This window comes from Salvelinus fontinalis, unplaced genomic scaffold, assembly GCF_029448725.1.
Source record: "Salvelinus fontinalis isolate EN_2023a unplaced genomic scaffold, ASM2944872v1 scaffold_0636, whole genome shotgun sequence".
NCBI classification, from domain to species: Eukaryota; Metazoa; Chordata; class Actinopteri; order Salmoniformes; family Salmonidae; genus Salvelinus; species Salvelinus fontinalis.
Genome location: NW_026600845.1, coordinates 36,496 through 53,394, shown reverse-complemented (window position 1 = coordinate 53,394; position 16,899 = coordinate 36,496). Strand labels below are relative to the sequence as shown.

Genomic DNA, 16,899 nt, shown 5'->3' with positions numbered 1-16,899 from the left:
TGCAGGACAACCCCTCTTACATCTGGTACAAGAACGGACAACGTCTGATCAGACATGAGACCAAGTACCTGTACCTAAAGCCAGTCAGCAGTGAGGATACAGGCAGATACTCCTGTGCTGTAGAAAACCATGAGGATCACCCCTCTCCTGAAGAGACTCTCACTGTCACATGTGAGTATGTGGGATATAATTCTAGAACTATACACTGAGTATACAAAACATTAAGAACACCTGCTTTTCCATGACATAGACCAGGGTTCCACAACTGGAGGTCCGCGGGCTGAATTTGACCTGCGGGTGGTTTTATTTGGCCCCCCGCAAGTTTTCTGAGCAAGGTAAGAGTACACATTGTTGCATTATCCTATGTGTACTCTTACCTTTTCTGTCATCCTCTTTACCAGATAAACCAAGGAGCACCTCAGTGTCAGTCAGTCCCTCTGGTGAAATAGTGGAGGGCAGTTCAGTGACTCTGACCTGCAGCAGTGATGCCAACCCACCTGTGGACAAATACACCTGGTACAAGAAGAGCGTAACCTCACCAAAAGCATCAGGACAGAGTTACAGCATCACTAACATCAGCTCTGAGGACAGAGGAGAATATTACTGTGAGGCCCAGAATGAAGTTGGAGCCAAAATATCCAAGCTTGTTTATGTAAATGTTTTATGTAAGTATTGCATTTCATCTCCATTTTCTACTCTATTTTACTTTAATTGTGATTCGACAAATATATTTTCTGAACTCAAACGGCAAGTATTTTGACACACTTTTCTATCAGATAAACCAAGGAGCACCTCAGTGTCAGTCAGTCCCTCTGGTGAAATAGTGGAGGGCAGTTCAGTGACTCTGACCTGCAGCAGTGATGCCAACCCCCCTGTGGACAAATACACCTGGTACAAGAAGAATGTAAACTCACCAAAAGCATCAGGACAGAGTTACAGCATCACTAACATCATCTCTGAGGACAGTGGAGAATACTTCTGTGAGGCTGAGTATAAATATGGACGTCTCAACTCTTCTTCTGTGTTTTTGGACGTTCAGTGTAAGTACACCTTCTCTTCCTCTATTCATTGATAATCACACAGGTCAACAACCATAAATAATAGTTAGCAATGTGAGACACTTATCATACCATATGACATAGAATTAAATAAATATTGTTTCATTTTGTTCTTCCCTGGTTTCCCCTATATCTCCACCATGCATTTATAACCTCATGATACTACAGCAGTGTTTCCCTGGTTTCCTCTATGTCATATCTCCACCATGCATTTATAACCTCATGATACTACAGCAGTGTTTCCCTGGTTTCCTCTATGTCATATCTCCACCATGCATTTATAACCTCATGATACTACAGCAGTGTTTCCCTGGTTTCCTCTATGTCATATCTCCACCGTGCATTTATAACCTCATGATACTACAGCAGTGTTTCCCTGGGTTCCTCTATGTCATATCTCCATCATGCATTTATAACCTCATGATACTAGAGCAGTGTTTCCCTGGTTTCCTCTATGTCATATCTCCATCATGCATTTATAACCTCATGATACTAGAGCAGTGTTTCCCTGGTTTCCTCTATGTCATATCTCCACCATGCATTTATAACCTCATGATACTACAGCAGTGTTTCCCTGGTTTCCCCTATTTCTCCACCATGCATTTATAACCTCATGATACTACAGCAGTGTTTCCCTGGTTTCCTCTATGTCATATCTCCACCATGCATTTATAACCTCATGATACTACAGCAGTGTTTCCCTGGTTTCCTCTATGTCATATCTCCACCATGCATTTATAATCTCATGATACTACAGCAGTGTTTCCCTGGTTTCCTCTATGTCATATCTCCACCGTGCATTTATAATCTCATGATACTACAGCAGTGTTTCCCTGGTTTCCTCTATGTCATATCTCCACCATGCATTTATAACCTCATGATACTGCAGCAGTGTTTCCCTGGTTTCCTCTATGTCATATCTACACCATGCATTTATAACCTCATGATACTACAGCAGTGTTTCCCTGGTTTCCTCTATGTCATATCTCCACCATGCATTTATAATCTCATGATACTAGAGCAGTGTTTCCCTGGTTTCCTCTATGTCATATCTCCACCATGCATTTATAACCTCATGATACTACAGCAGTGTTTCCCTGGTTTCCTCTATGTCATATCTCCACCATGCATTTATAATCTCAAGATACTACAGCAGTGTTTCCCTGGTTTCCTCTATGTCATATCTCCACCATGCATTTATAATCACATGATACTACAGCAGTGTTTCCCTGGTTTCCTCTATGTCATATCTCCACCATGCATTTATAACCTCATGATACTACAGCAGTGTTTCCCTGGTTTCCTCTATGTCATATCTCCACCATGCATTTATAATCACATGATACTACAGCAGTGTTTCCCTGGTTTCCTCTATGTCATATCTCCACCATGCATTTATAACCTCATGATACTACAGCAGTGTTTCCCTGGTTTCCTCTATGTCATATCTCCACCATGCATTTATAACCTCATGATACTGCAGCAGTGTTTCCCTGGTTTCCTCTATGTCATATCTCCACCATGCATTTATAATCTCATGATACTACAGCAGTGTTTCCCTGGGTTCCTCTATGTCATATCTCCACCGTGCATTTATAACCTCATGATATTACAGCAGTGTTTCCCTGGTTTCCTCTATGTCATATCTCCATCATGCATTTATAACCTCAAGATCCTGCAGCAGTGTTTCCCTGGGTTCCTGTGGTGGGGGTGGGGGCTGTCCTGACTGCTGGAGCTCTTCTTGTCACCATCTACTGCTATATGAAGAGGTGAGACAGCCATTTACATCTACTGTATTAGTAACATATCAACTTCCACTAGAGGTCAGTAGAGAGCAGAACTCACTCTGTCCCTCATTACAGGAGATCCACAGGAGGAAGTGATGCCACAGCAGACACACAGGTAATAATGTCAACAACCAAAGTTATTTCAATCCCAATACCACAGACATAGACAGTAAGTGAATGGATTCATGTATTTGTGTTTTATGCAGTATTGAGTGTTTGTGTTTCTGTGTCTCTCTCCACAGAGTGTCCATCCTGATCCTAACAGTGACACTTACACGGCTCTGAACATGAAGACCAGGACACCAGAGTATGACACCCTGGCAGTAAGTCTCTTATAATGCAGTCTGTGTGTCCGTGTACATAAAAGTGTTGGAGAGAGTGGTTTGTAAAGTGTTCATTCAATGTGTCTCCTTTCAGAATGTGAGAGACTTCGCAGTGACACACACGGCCCCTCAGATAGATGCTGAGCCCTCCGATTATGAGAACTTAAGAGAACCACCACAGAACCTGGACTGAAGAGAACCACCACAGAACCTGGACTGAAGAAAACCACCACAGAACCTGGACTGAAGAGAACCACCACAGAACCTGGACTGAAGAGAACCACCACAGAACCTGGACTGAAGAGCTACAGCATCAAACCAAAGCTAGGCCTCACAGTGCTATTCTCTTACTATCATAATGCTTTCTAATCTAGAAGGTTTGAGACAATGAGCTTTAACTGTTGAGTAAATGCTGGAATTTAGATTGTTCTCCTAATGATAAATACAGTATGTGCAGTATCGTTCAAAAGTTTGGGGTCACTTAAAATGTCCTTGTTTTTGAAAGAGAAGCAAAAACAATTGTCCATAAAAATAGCATCTAATTGATCAGAAATGCAGTGTTGACATCGTTAATGTTGTAAATTACTATTGTACCTGGAAATGGCAGATGTTTTATGGAATATCTACAAAGGCATACAGAGGCCAATTATCAGTAACCATCACTCCTGTGTTCCAATGGCACGTTGTGTTAGCTAATCCAAGTTTATCATTTTTAAAGGCTAATTGATCATTAGAAAACCACATTGCAATTATATTAGCACAGCTGAAAACTGTTGTGCTCGCAGATTAAAGAAGCAATGAAACTGGCCTTCTTTAGACAGGTTGAGTATCTGGAGCATCAGCATTTGTGGGTTCAATTACAGGCTCAAAATGTCAATTGATCTGTTTACTATCTATAGATTGTATTGCTTATCTTTTTTTATGGGATTTTGCCAGTTCCAGATTTTTTTAACATATAAAGTTCTGGCTTGTCTTAGTGACACAAAAATGAATTATATTGACAAGCTTTTAAATAAGTGTATCTCTGGAGTTGCTCCTGATGTGTTAAAATATGTTTTACTTTGTATTGCTGTCAGTCATTATTGGTCGTTTTATATTTTATATTATGTATTACCATATTGTTCAGTTTATTATCAAATTATTAATAATTACATATTTTAGATACATTGAATACAGTATACGTATCATGTTGTAAATAAGCTCAAATGTAGACAATAAATAAACAACAAATAAATGGGTTATTTCATTAACTAACATTGAATCAGAACTATTTCCATTCTGCTCTTGTTTCTTATATTTCTTATATTTCACACACACACACACACACACACACACACACACACACACACACACACACACACACACACACACACACACACACACACACACACACACACACACACACACGTCTAGACCTTGCCAGATTATTTCCAAGTAGTTCAGACATTGTATGGGTGTGTTGTTGTGGATGCCTATGTCTGTATGGGTATTTTGCTCCCTAGACTACTGCGGGAGTACTCCAATTTAAGTTGTCAAACACGTTTCCTAGGTGGCAAAGATCTGGGTTATTTCTACTTTGATCTAATTTCTTGTATTTCTTTGAGAATTGTTTGTACTCCTAATGGTGTCTGGAACTCTACCCCTCTGCCCTATCAGACGCTCAGAAGTCCATCCAGCTCGTCTCTGAATTGGCCAAAGGGATACTTACTCAAGGGGAGTGCACTGAAGGGGTTGACGGTCAGTGTCTGAGCTCTCTACTGTCAACGTGGACATTACTGACAGTGTGTGTGTGTCTCTCAGTGAAATCTGAATCTCAATCTCTTCTCCCTCTCCCCACTCACCTTATCTCTACCCTCTCTTCCCCTCTGCTGTCTCTCACTTCATCTCCCCTCTCTCCCCCATCCTCTCTCTCTCCCTCCCCTCTACCTGCGCCCACACCCCCCCTCCGCCCATCCCTCCCCTCTTCTCTCTCCAGCAGTATGGTGAGGCAGAAAAGGCCATGGATCAGGTGTTAAATCTGGATCAGGACTGAGATGAGTCCTCCACTGAGGTCTTCAACTGCAAGGTCCTGCAGATCATGGTGAGGGGAGACAGGGTCAGGGTCCAGCGTAATGGAGTTGGTGGTAGTAAAGTTGGATAAATCAATGTGTCCGAAGCTGAGGTATGGTTTTGTGTCTCTCTCTCATGTAGGACCTGGGTTTTGAGGAGGTGCAGAGATTGTTGCTGCTGGAGAAGTTTACCACAGTGCAGGCTGCTCTCGACTCCCCTCAGGACTCCAGTGGTGGACCTCTCCTCCCCTCAGGACTCCAGTGGTGGACCTCTCCTCGCCTCAGAACTCCAGTGGTGGACCTCTCCTCCCCTCAGGACTCCAGTGGTGGACCTCTCCTCCCCTCACGACTCCAGTGGTGGACCTCTCCTCGCCTCAGGACTCCAGTGGTGGACCTCTCCTCCCCTCAGGACTCCAGTGGTGGACCTCTCCTCCCCTCAGGACTCCAGTGATGGACCTCTCCTCCCCTCAGGACTCCAGTGGTGGACCTCTCCTCCCCTCAGTACTCCAGTCGTGGACCTCTCCTCCTCTCAGGACTCCAGTCGTGGACCTCTCCTCCCCTCAGGACTCCAGTGGTGGACCTCTCCTCCCTCCCAGGACTCCAGTGGTGGACCTCTCCGCCCCTCAGGACTCCAGTGGTGGACCTCTCCTCCCCTCAGGACTCCAGTGGTGGACCTCTCCTCCCCTCAGGACTCCAGTGGTGGACCTCTCCTCCCCTCGGGACTCCAGTGTTGGACCTGTCCTCCCTGGAGGACTCTAGTGGTGGACCTCTCCTCCCCTCAGGACTCCAGTGGTGGACCTCTCCTCTCCTCAGGACTCCAGTGGTGGACCTCTCCTCCCCTTCAGGACTACAGTTGTGGACCTCTCCTCCCCTCGAGACTACAGTTGTGGACTTCTCCTCCCTCTCAGGCCTCAGTGGTAGACCTCTCCTCTCCTATGGACTACATCCCTACAGTTATAGGTTCTATAGACTGTCCAAAATAGCACCCTATTCCTACATAGTGCACTACTTTCAACCAGAGCCTCATGGTCTTGGTCAAACACTGTATAGGGGATAGGGTGCCATTTAGGTCACATTCATAATGTTGGGTTGTTGTAAGGTTGCTTTAATGGATTTATTATGACCATGGTCCCCTCCCTTCTTCTCCTCCTCAGGTCCCCCTGTCCCTGTCTCTGGGTGGGGAACGCCACCATGGACCTCACTGAGAAACACATATTGGACCTTTTCAAAACGTATGAACATCATGCCCCATTTCTATCTGTTTTAGTTCTGTATCTGCATCTCTAACTACATGTTAGTTAACAGACGCTCTTATCCAGAGCGACTTACAGGACTTTCAGAGTTCCACATTATAATTCTATCTCCCTTCACCTACAGTACAGAACATAGAGAGCATCACAGTTCTACATTCTAATTATATGTTCTGTACTTTAGGTGAGGGGAGATCGTATCACAGTTCTACATTCTAATTCTATGTTCTGTACTGTCGGTGTGGGGAGAGAGTATCAGAGTTCTACATTCTAATTCTATGTTCTGTACTGTAGGTGAGGGGAGATCGTATCAGAGTTCTACATTCTAATGATATGTTCTGTACTGTAGGTGAGGGGAGATCGTATCAGAGTGCTACATTCTAATATGTTCTGTACTGTAGGTGTGGGGAGAGAGTATCAGAGTTCTACATTCTAATTCTATGTTCTGTACTGTAGGTGAGGGGAGATCGTATCAGAGTTCTACATTCTAATTATATGTTCTGTACTTTAGGTGTGGGGAGAGAGTATCAGAGTTCTACATTCTAATTTTATCTCCCCTCATCTACAGTAAATAACATAGAAATTGAATGTAGAACTCTAATACTCTCAATGTTCTGTATCTCCCTAGTTGTGGTCATACAGTGGGGCAAAAAGTATTTAGTCAGCCACCAATTGGGCAAGTTCTCCCACTTAAAAAGATGGGGCCTGTAATTTTCATCATAGGTACACTTCAACTATGACAAACAAAATGAGAAAAAAAATTCCAGAAAATCACATTGTAGGATTTTTTATGAATTTCTTTGCAAATTATGGTGGAAAATAAATATTTGGTCAATAACAAAAGTTTCTCAATACTTTGTTATATACCCTTTGTTGGCAATGACAGAGGTCAAACGTTTTCTGTAAGTCTTCACAAGGTTTTCACACACTGTTGCTGGTATTTTGGCCCATTCCTCCATGCAGATCTCCTCTAGAGCAATGATGTTTTGGGGCTGTTGCTGGGCAACACGGACTTTCAACTCCCTCCAAAGATTTTCTATGGGGTTGAGATCTGGAGACTGGCTAGGCCACTCCAGAACCTTGAAATGCTTCTTACGAAGCCACTCCTTCGTTGCCCGGGCGGTGTGTTTGGGATCATTGTCATACTGAAAGACCCAGCCACGTTTCATCTTCAATGCCCTTGCTGATGGAAGGAGGTTTTCACTCAAAATCTCATGATACATGGCCCCATTCATTCTTTCCTTTACACGGATCAGTCGTCCTGGTCCCTTTTCAGAAAAACAGCCCCAAAGCATGATGTTTCCACCCCCATGCTTCACAGTAGGTATGGTGTTCTTTGGATGCAACTCAGCATTCTTTGTCCTCCAAACACGACGAGTGTATCCTCTCTGTATTTTGACTTTGGCTGCTGTTCTATGTATTTTGACTGTGGCTGCTGTTGTATGTATTTTGACTTTGGCTGCTGTTCTATGTATTTTGTCTGTGGCTGCTGTTGTATGTATTTTGACTTTGGCTGCTGTTGTATGTATTTTGACTGTGGTTGCTGTTGGTCCTACTGTCCAGTGGGTGGAGCTGGAGAGCACCAGGCTGGTGATTAGGTACCCAGACCGCTAGATGCAGAGAACTTCTCCCTCTCCTCAGAGGACCAACCCTATAGACCTCAACACCTCCTCAGCCTCCCAGTACACCGCCACAGGGTAAGGACATCCGACTATCTGTCAAAACATCAACTATCATTTCCAAACATATATAAGCATTTATAAGGTTTTATTCTAAATTGTTACTAATCTATGGGCCATGAATTGTACAACATTACAGACAACTGACAGAAGGTGGGGACCGGAGCACTTGCATGCAGGTGCTTGTGTTTACATACTGTTTGTGTGTCTCTCCCAGGCCCAGGAGGATGGCTTCCATCAATGGTGATGAGTGTTTCTTCTGGAGGACCACTGGCTGTCTCTATGTTGACAAATGTAGCATCAAACACAAGCCTGAACATAGAGGAAGAGACAGGAAACCATGGCAACCCTGACGACGCTGACTACCCTGAACACAACGCACCGTCCGGATATAACAGAGGGAGGAAGAAGAGGAGGAAGAGGAAGAACAGAATAAGGAATATGAAGATTGAAGAGGAGGAAGCGAAACGTCTCTATTTTTCAAGGGAACAGGAAGCTTGGATAGAATGGGGGTGTTGGGGGGTGTCACCACTTCTGTATTCCTCTGACACACAGCACAGACAGAACACTGGACGTACAGTATGAGTGTGTGAAGTGGCAATCAAAGTGAAGAGGAGTGCTCCTCTGATTTCCTTCCCCCGCCCCCTCGGCCTGAGCTGTTTTTGAATTGAATTACAAATGAATATAGGACCTGTTCCAGGCAGACTATATTGCAGTCGCCTGCCAGATCTCACAATGCCTGGAAAAGTATTTGTGTTTAAGATATCAGTTAACCTGTGATTCCCGACTGCACAATCGATGATGTGGCACACAACCATTGGTTGCTGCACACAGCTTGACTGCAATGTAGTCAGCCTGGAACAAAATCAGTGTCCATGGGGTGATCTAACATCCACACTAGACCAGCTTAACTGACACAAGTAGTGTGCTGCTGTGGATATTAAAACGAGGCCCATATCTTCACTTCAGTGAATTTATACTGTACATGATGTTCAGTGGACTAATTCAATTCAAGTTGACTAAAGTGACAATATGAGGAGCACAGAATGATTGATTGAGAGCATCAATGTAAAAAGGCAATATGTCTGTATCCTCTCAGCATGTGGGGAAGCTGAGTGTACAAATGACTTACTGTTTTATTATGTCAATCAGTTGTATTAATTCATAATAAAATACAGTTTAATTAAATCATATGTAGTGTCATTATTAATGTAATGTCATTATTCAGAAAGGCTATGTATAACGGTGTTCTAAAAACCAAATACAGTTTTAGCAACATGTTTGGGGAATGAACACCACCCCCACCAGAACTAGTGTTTCTCAAACCTCTCAGGAGGGACCCATCTATCCACTCTCCATATTGTAGCCACCAATGAAGAAATACAAGTAGCCTATGACATATAAGACAGACATTTCTTGTAAAGTCCCTCTCTCTCTCCTCATGAAGATGTTCACACCTTTCTTAAAGCCCTTCACCGACATGCTGGTTGCCAGGAAGAGACATCATGAAGACAGGAAGCCAGCTCTGCAGCACCTTTCAGCCCCTCAGTACATCTAGTTGCTGTCAACCACAGAACTCATATCCTTCTGTTTCATTCTCTGCTTGGACAGTAAGCTCACCTCTCCTCTCTCTCCTCGCTTTCCTCATGCTGTAAGTATGCTTGATGATATCTATCTTTTCATTATCATTTGTTTCTAGTCATAAAACTTCTGCCTGGTATGACAATTCAAACCTCTGTCTGGCATGACAATTCAAACTTCTGCCTGGCATGACAATTCAAACCTCTGTCTGGCATGACAATTCAAACTTCTGCCAGGCATGACAATTCAAACTTCTGCCTGGCATGACAATTCAAACTTCTGTCTGGCATGACTATTCAAACTTCTGTCTGGCATGACAATTCAAACTTCTGCCAGGCATGACAATTCAAAATTCTGCCTGGCATGACAATTCAAACCTCTGTCTGGCATGACAATTCAAACTTCTGCCAGGCATGACAATCCAAACCTCTGTCTGGCATGACAATTCAAACTTCTGCCAGGCATGACAATTCAAACCTCTGTCTGACATGACAATTCAAACTTCTGCCAGGCATGACAATTCAAACCTCTGTCTGACATGACAATTCAAACTTCTGCCAGGCATGACAATTCAAACCTCTGTATAGCATGACAATTCAAACTTCTGCTAGGCATGACAATCCAAACTTCTGCCTGGCATGACAATTCAAACTTCTGTCTGGCATGACTATTCAAACTTCTGTCTGGCATGACAATTCAAACCTCTGCCTGGCATGACAATTCAAACTTCTGCCTGGCATGACAATTCAACTTCTGTCTGGCATGACAATTCAAACCTCTGTCTGGCATGACAATTCAAACTTCTGCCAGGCATGACAATTCAAACTTCTGCCAGGCATGACAATTCAAACCTCTGTCTGGCATGACAATTCAAACCTCTGTCTGGCATGACAATTCAAACTTCTGTCTGGCATGACAATTCAAACTTCTGCTAGGCATGACAATTCAAACTTCTGCCTGGCATGACAATTCAAACTTCTGCCAGGCATGACAATTCAAACTTCTGCCTGGCATGACAATTCAAACTTCTGTCTGGCATGACAATTCAAACTTCTGCCTGGCATGACAATTCAAACTTCTGTCTGGCATGACAATTTAAACTTCTGTCTGGCATGACAATGCAAACCTCTGTCTGGCATGACTATTCAAACTTCTGTCTGGCATGACAATTCAAACTTCTGCCAGATATGACAATTCAAACTTCTGTCTGGCATGACAATTTAAGCTTCTGACAATATTTTGATGTTGTTGTTTTGTTTGTCTGTTAACCTAGACATACATAATGTAGACTTGCATACAGTTTGTTTGTCTGTTAACCTAGACATACATCATGTAGACCTACATACAGTTTGTCTGTTAACCTAGACATACATAATGTGGACCTACATGCAGTGTGTTTGTCTGTTAGCCTAGACATACATAATGTAGACCTACATACAGTTTGTTTGTCTGTTAGCCTAGACATACATAATGTAGACCTACATAGTTTGTTTGTCTGTTAGCCTAGACATACATAATGTAGACCTACATACAGTTTGTTTGTCTGTTAGCCTAGACATACATAATGTAGACCTACATAGTTTGTTTGTCTGTTAACCTAGACATACATAATGTAGACCAACATACTGTGTGTTTGTCTGTTAACCTAGACATACATAATGTAGACCTACATACAGTTTGTCTGTTAACCTAGACATACATAATGTGGACCTACATACAGTGTGTTTGTATGTTATCCTAGACATACATAATGTAGACCTACATAGTTTGTTTGTCTGTTAACCTAGACATACATAATGTAGACCTACATACAGTTTGTTTGTCTGTTAACCTAGACATACATAATGTAGACCTACATAGTTTGTTTGTCTGTTAACCTAGACATACATAATGTAGACCAACATACAGTGTGTTTGTCTGTTAACCTAGACATACATAATGTAGACCTACATACAGTTTGTTTGTCTGTTAGCCTAGACATACATAATGTAGACCTACATACAGTTTGTTTGTCTGTTAACCTAGACATACATAATGTAGACCTACATACAGTGTGTTTGTCTGTTAACCTAGACATACATAATGTAGACCTACATAGTTTGTTTGTCTGTTAGCCTAGACATACATAATGTAGACCTACATAGTTTGTTTGTCTGTTAGCCTAGACATACATAATGTAGACCTACATACAGTTTGTCTGTTAACCTAGACATACATAATGTAGACCTACATACAGTGTGTTTGTCTGTTAGCCTAGACATACATAATGTAGACCTACATACAGTGTGTTTGTCTGTTATCCTAGACATACATAATGTAGACCTACATACAGTGTGTTTGTCTGTTTGCCTAGACATACATCATGTAGACCTACATACAGTGTGTTTGTCTGTTAACCTAGACATACATAATGTGGACCTACATACAATTTGTCTGTTAACCTAGACATACATAATGTAGACCTACATACAGTTTGTCTGTTAGCCTAGACATACATAATGTAGACCTACATACAGTTTGTTTGTATGTTACCCTAGACAAACATAATGTAGACCTACATAGAACATTTGAGTGTGAATTATGCTTTGCATGTGAATCTATGCGTAAGATATTTGGATGGTGTTTCATGTATTTGGGTTAATATTTTACATGCATTTTTACATGCATCTTTTGTGACAGCATGGGCAGCGCCATTGAGGGCTGTCTCCATTTTAAAGTAGGTAATTTCCTCTTTTTCGTCTTCGGTGAGTTTAATGACGTGGTTTCAAGTATAAGACTTGTGCATGCTATTTTGAGGCCTCTGAGAGCAATAGATTGTTGGGGAGAGTGAAAGTAGGAGTAAGAGTGATTGAGTTGATACTTCATAAGAGCTCTAGGAGTAGTATTAACATGAGACACAGTGATGGTGGGTTGTGTTTAGGAGTAGTATTAACATGAGACAGTGATGGTGGGTTGTGTTTAGGAGTAGTATTAACATGAGACACAGTGATGGTGGGTTGTGTTTAGGAGTAGCATTAACATGAGACACAGTGATGGTGGGTTGTGTTTAGGAGTAGTATTAACATGAGACACAGTGATGGTGGGTTGTGTTTAGGAGTAGTATTAACATGAGACACAGTGATGGTGGGTTGTGTTTAGGAGTAGTATTAACAAGAGACACAGTGATGGTGGGTTGTGTTTAGGAGTAGTATTAACATGAGACATAGTGATGGTGGGTTGTGTTTAGGAGTAGTATTAACATGAGACACAGTGATGGTGGGTTGTGTTTAGGAGTAGTATTAACATGAGACACAGTGATGGTGGGTTGTGTTTAGGAGTAGTATTAACATGAGACACAGTGATGGTGGGTTGTGTTTAGGAGTAGTATTAACATGAGACACAGTGATGGTGGGTTGTGTTTAGGAGTAGTATTAACAAGAGACACAGTGATGGTGGGTTGTGTTTAGGAGTAGTATTAACATGAGACACAGTGATGGTGGGTTGTGTTTAGGAGTAGTATTAACATGAGACACAGTGATGGTGGGTTGTGTTTAGGAGTAGTATTAACATGAGACACAGTGATGGTGGGTTGTGTTTAGGAGTAGTATTAACATGAGACACAGTGATGGTGGGTTGTGTTTAGGAGTAGTATTAACATGAGACACAGTGATGGTGGGTTGTGGTTTTGTTGGTTTAGATGCACACACTCAGTGTCACTTTCCTGTTCTACTTTCCTGTCTGTCCTCTGACAGGCCTCCTGAATCATATCAGAAATCTATATATGCACATTAGACTATACAGAACATGGTCCTCTGTAGCTCAGTTGGTAGAACATGGCACCTGCAACGTTATGGGTTATGTTCCCGTGACCACCCATATCTTAAACATATGCACAAAGACTGTACATTGCTTTTGATAACTAAATGGCATTATTTATGGACAGCAGACTACAATAGACCACACAGTCAGTACATCACGCTATGGTGATGTTCAATCATGCCTCTCCTTGATTCAGCTACTACCAGTACTGTACAACAGAGGAGGCTGGTATATAGGAGGATGGACTCATTATAATGGCTGGAATGACGGGAACACCATTCATTTTATTCCCATTACTTCCCAAATGAATGAGGACATCATGAGGACTGGAGGCTGCAGTAATGTTGAGATGCCAGTAGGGAGACCTCTAGTCTAGAACACTGCAGTAATGTTGAGATGCCAGTAGGGAGAGCTCTAGTCTAGAACACTGCAGTAATGTAGGGAGAACTCTAGTCTAGAACACTGCAGTAATGTTGAGATGCTAGTAGTGAGAACTCTAGTCTAGAACACTGCAGTAATGTTGAGATGTCAGTAGGGAGAGCTCTAGTCTAGAACACTGCAGTAATGTTGAGATGCCAGTAGGGAGAGCTCTAGTCTAGAACACAGCAGTAATGTTGAGATGTCAGTAGTGAGAACTCTAGTCTAGAACACTGCAGTAATGTTGAGATGCCAGTAGGGAGAGCTCTAGTCTAGAACACTGCAGTAATGTTGAGATGCCAGTAGGTGGAGCTCTAGTCTAGAACACTGGAACCTTCAGTATCACTTTGATGCAGCTGATGATGAGTGATGGTTATGGGTTTTAAATGGAATGGGTTCTAATTGAATAACATCATGGAACTTTAAAATGTATATACAGAACTCAGAAGGGCAAGGTAGGTGATTAACATGTTAACGTTATAAATAGTATTGTCAACACATTGTTTACATGGTTCTGTATGTAGTATAAAGATCACATTGGAAATTGACAATTTTTTAAAATAAACTAAATATATGCCCAGACTTGTCTTTTTCACAATTACTGTTCAAATACAGTAACAGCCCTTTTCTGGCGTGTTGGTCTGGTTGTCGTGGATGTTAATGTCTAAACAGGAAGGACAGTTCTGCATCAGCTACTTGTTTTCACTCACTACCAGTCAGTTGACTCACTGTACAGACCTGTCCCCTTCACTTCACTCTGTAGGTACTCTTGACAATATCTTAAAATATAGTTTTTGGTTATCTGTATTTAGTCATTAGTAATGTACTTGAGGGCAATGTATCATTTACTTCATTTTCTGTTTTGAGCTGTGTTTTGGTTGTTACATCAGGGCCAGTATTCATAAAGTGTCTCCCCCGGCGTGGGTGAGTGTGTGTGTGACATAGTGGATATATCCGAGGGACCTTTGAGCAGACTGATCAGGAGTAGGGTTGACATCTATACTGTGTAGGATGTGTGTTTTAACTTTTCTACATCCATAACAACCAGCTCTCTAGACTTTGATACAGACTCCATGGGACTCATGGACCTTCACTACAGATGCACTCTGTGTGTGTGTGTGTGTGTGTGTGTGTGTGTGTGAGTCACTGGCTGTTAATCCTCACAGCTTGAGGATAGGAGCTATCATTGAACCTGGTGGTCAGTCTTTAGGCTGCTGTACAGCTTGACGGACCGTAGAGGACTGAACATTTATCCTCCTATATTTGGGGTTCTGAGAATAAAACAGCTTCAGAACAATCAATATAGAAATATGTGTTTACAGTTCTACACATCTGTTCAATAAGTGATTGTTGTTGTTGTTGATGATGATGGTGGTGATGATGACTTTATTGTAACCATTCGGAAATTATTTTTGCATCATACATCAAGTAATCTTAAATAGACAGATGTAGACAGACATGCAACACGTCACACATTACATACATAGTGCTGTAGACTTACAGACAGACAGTATTCACATAGACAACCATATACCACAATACAACACAACACAATGTGAGCCTGGTTCATTTTCAGTAATGAGGCCCTGTACCCCATTTACAGTTTCTACTTCAATGTATCAGGTGGAGTTATTCACCAGCTACAGAGTGAGTTGTTGTTTATGTTTCTAAGACTGCAAGGTGGGAGATGCAACAATGGCCTTGAGAACAGCAGGAAGTGTGTTGGTGGTCTTTCTCTGGTCTGTAGCAGGTATGGTCTCATTCATAACTTATATGTTTGTCAATCTACAGACATTTGTAGAATGTTAAAATTAAAATTGCTTGTGTTCTGTTAGGCATCTCCACTTCACTTTAAATCGTTATGTTTCACACCTCACTGAGTGATGATTATCTGTGATTTCCAATATGGCAACAAAGTGTGGACAAACCCTACCTTCAGTGTGAGCCAAAATACCTTGTCCTAATTCTAATACCATTGTGACGTCTAACTGTGTTTCAGTGGTACTGGGTCAGGATGGCTGGAGTGTGACATACACCACTCAGAGTATCTGTACCTTGAAGGGGTCAACAGTGGAGCTGTCCTGCTCTTACACATATCCCAGTGGTACAGTCACAACAACCTTCTGGTTCACTGAATGGGAGACTGGTGTAGAACCTGAAGATATAGGTCAGGACCCAGAGTATACAGGTCGTCTGGAGTATCATGGGGATAAGAAGAAAGACTGTACCCTGAGAATCACAGACCTGAGAGAGAGAGACTCAGCTACGTACAGGTTCAGATTATTAACAGATCAGGAAGGAGGGACATATACTGGCAGTCCTGGAGTCACTCTGTCTGTAACAGGTAGAGTTACATTCAATATAGTTAAACTGTTGAATTCCATTTAGTTCAGGATAAATGTCTTGGTTTGTATTTATGTCTGTATAACATAGGATTTCCTACATCTTTGTATTAGAGTGATAAGTCAGTGATAAAGGGATTTACAGTGCTATTGTTTATTCTCCAGGTCTTCAGGTGAAGGTGACTGGTGGACATCAGGATAAGACACTGACCTGTATCACCACCTGTACTCTGACTGACAACCCCACCTACATCTGGTACAAGAACGGACACAAAGTAAAGGAGGACACTTCCAGCCTGAACTCAGACTCCTTTAGTGATGCAGACAGTTACTCCTGTGCTGTAAAAGGCCATGAGGATCTCCACTCTCCTGCAGTGTGTGAGTGTAGATTCAACTACAGTATTCCTCAGTAGGCTATATTCATTCATGTTGGTGAATTACACATCTGAAACATTCATCACACAGAACGATCTGAAAAGAATACAGAAAACACTATATTGTCATGTTATTGTTTAAGGTGTCCGTGGTCAGAACTGTTGGAGTATGACTTACCCCCAACAGGGAGTCTGTGCCTTGAAGGGGTCATCAGTGGACATATCCTGTACTTATGACAGTG

The 16,899-nt window shown here is 42.1% G+C and overlaps 1 protein-coding gene across 1 annotated transcript in view; it reads left to right on the top strand.

The window, feature by feature from the left end:
- The window catches only part of LOC129846883 (B-cell receptor CD22-like), a 29,969-nt gene that overhangs the window by 10,161 nt on the left and 2,909 nt on the right, over window positions 1–16,899 (top strand). The window contains exons 6-7 of the mRNA XM_055914685.1: window positions 402–665; window positions 777–1,040. Of these exons, the coding sequence (XP_055770660.1) occupies window positions 402–665; window positions 777–1,040 (528 nt within the window). The remainder of the gene's footprint in view (window positions 1–401; window positions 666–776; window positions 1,041–16,899) is intronic.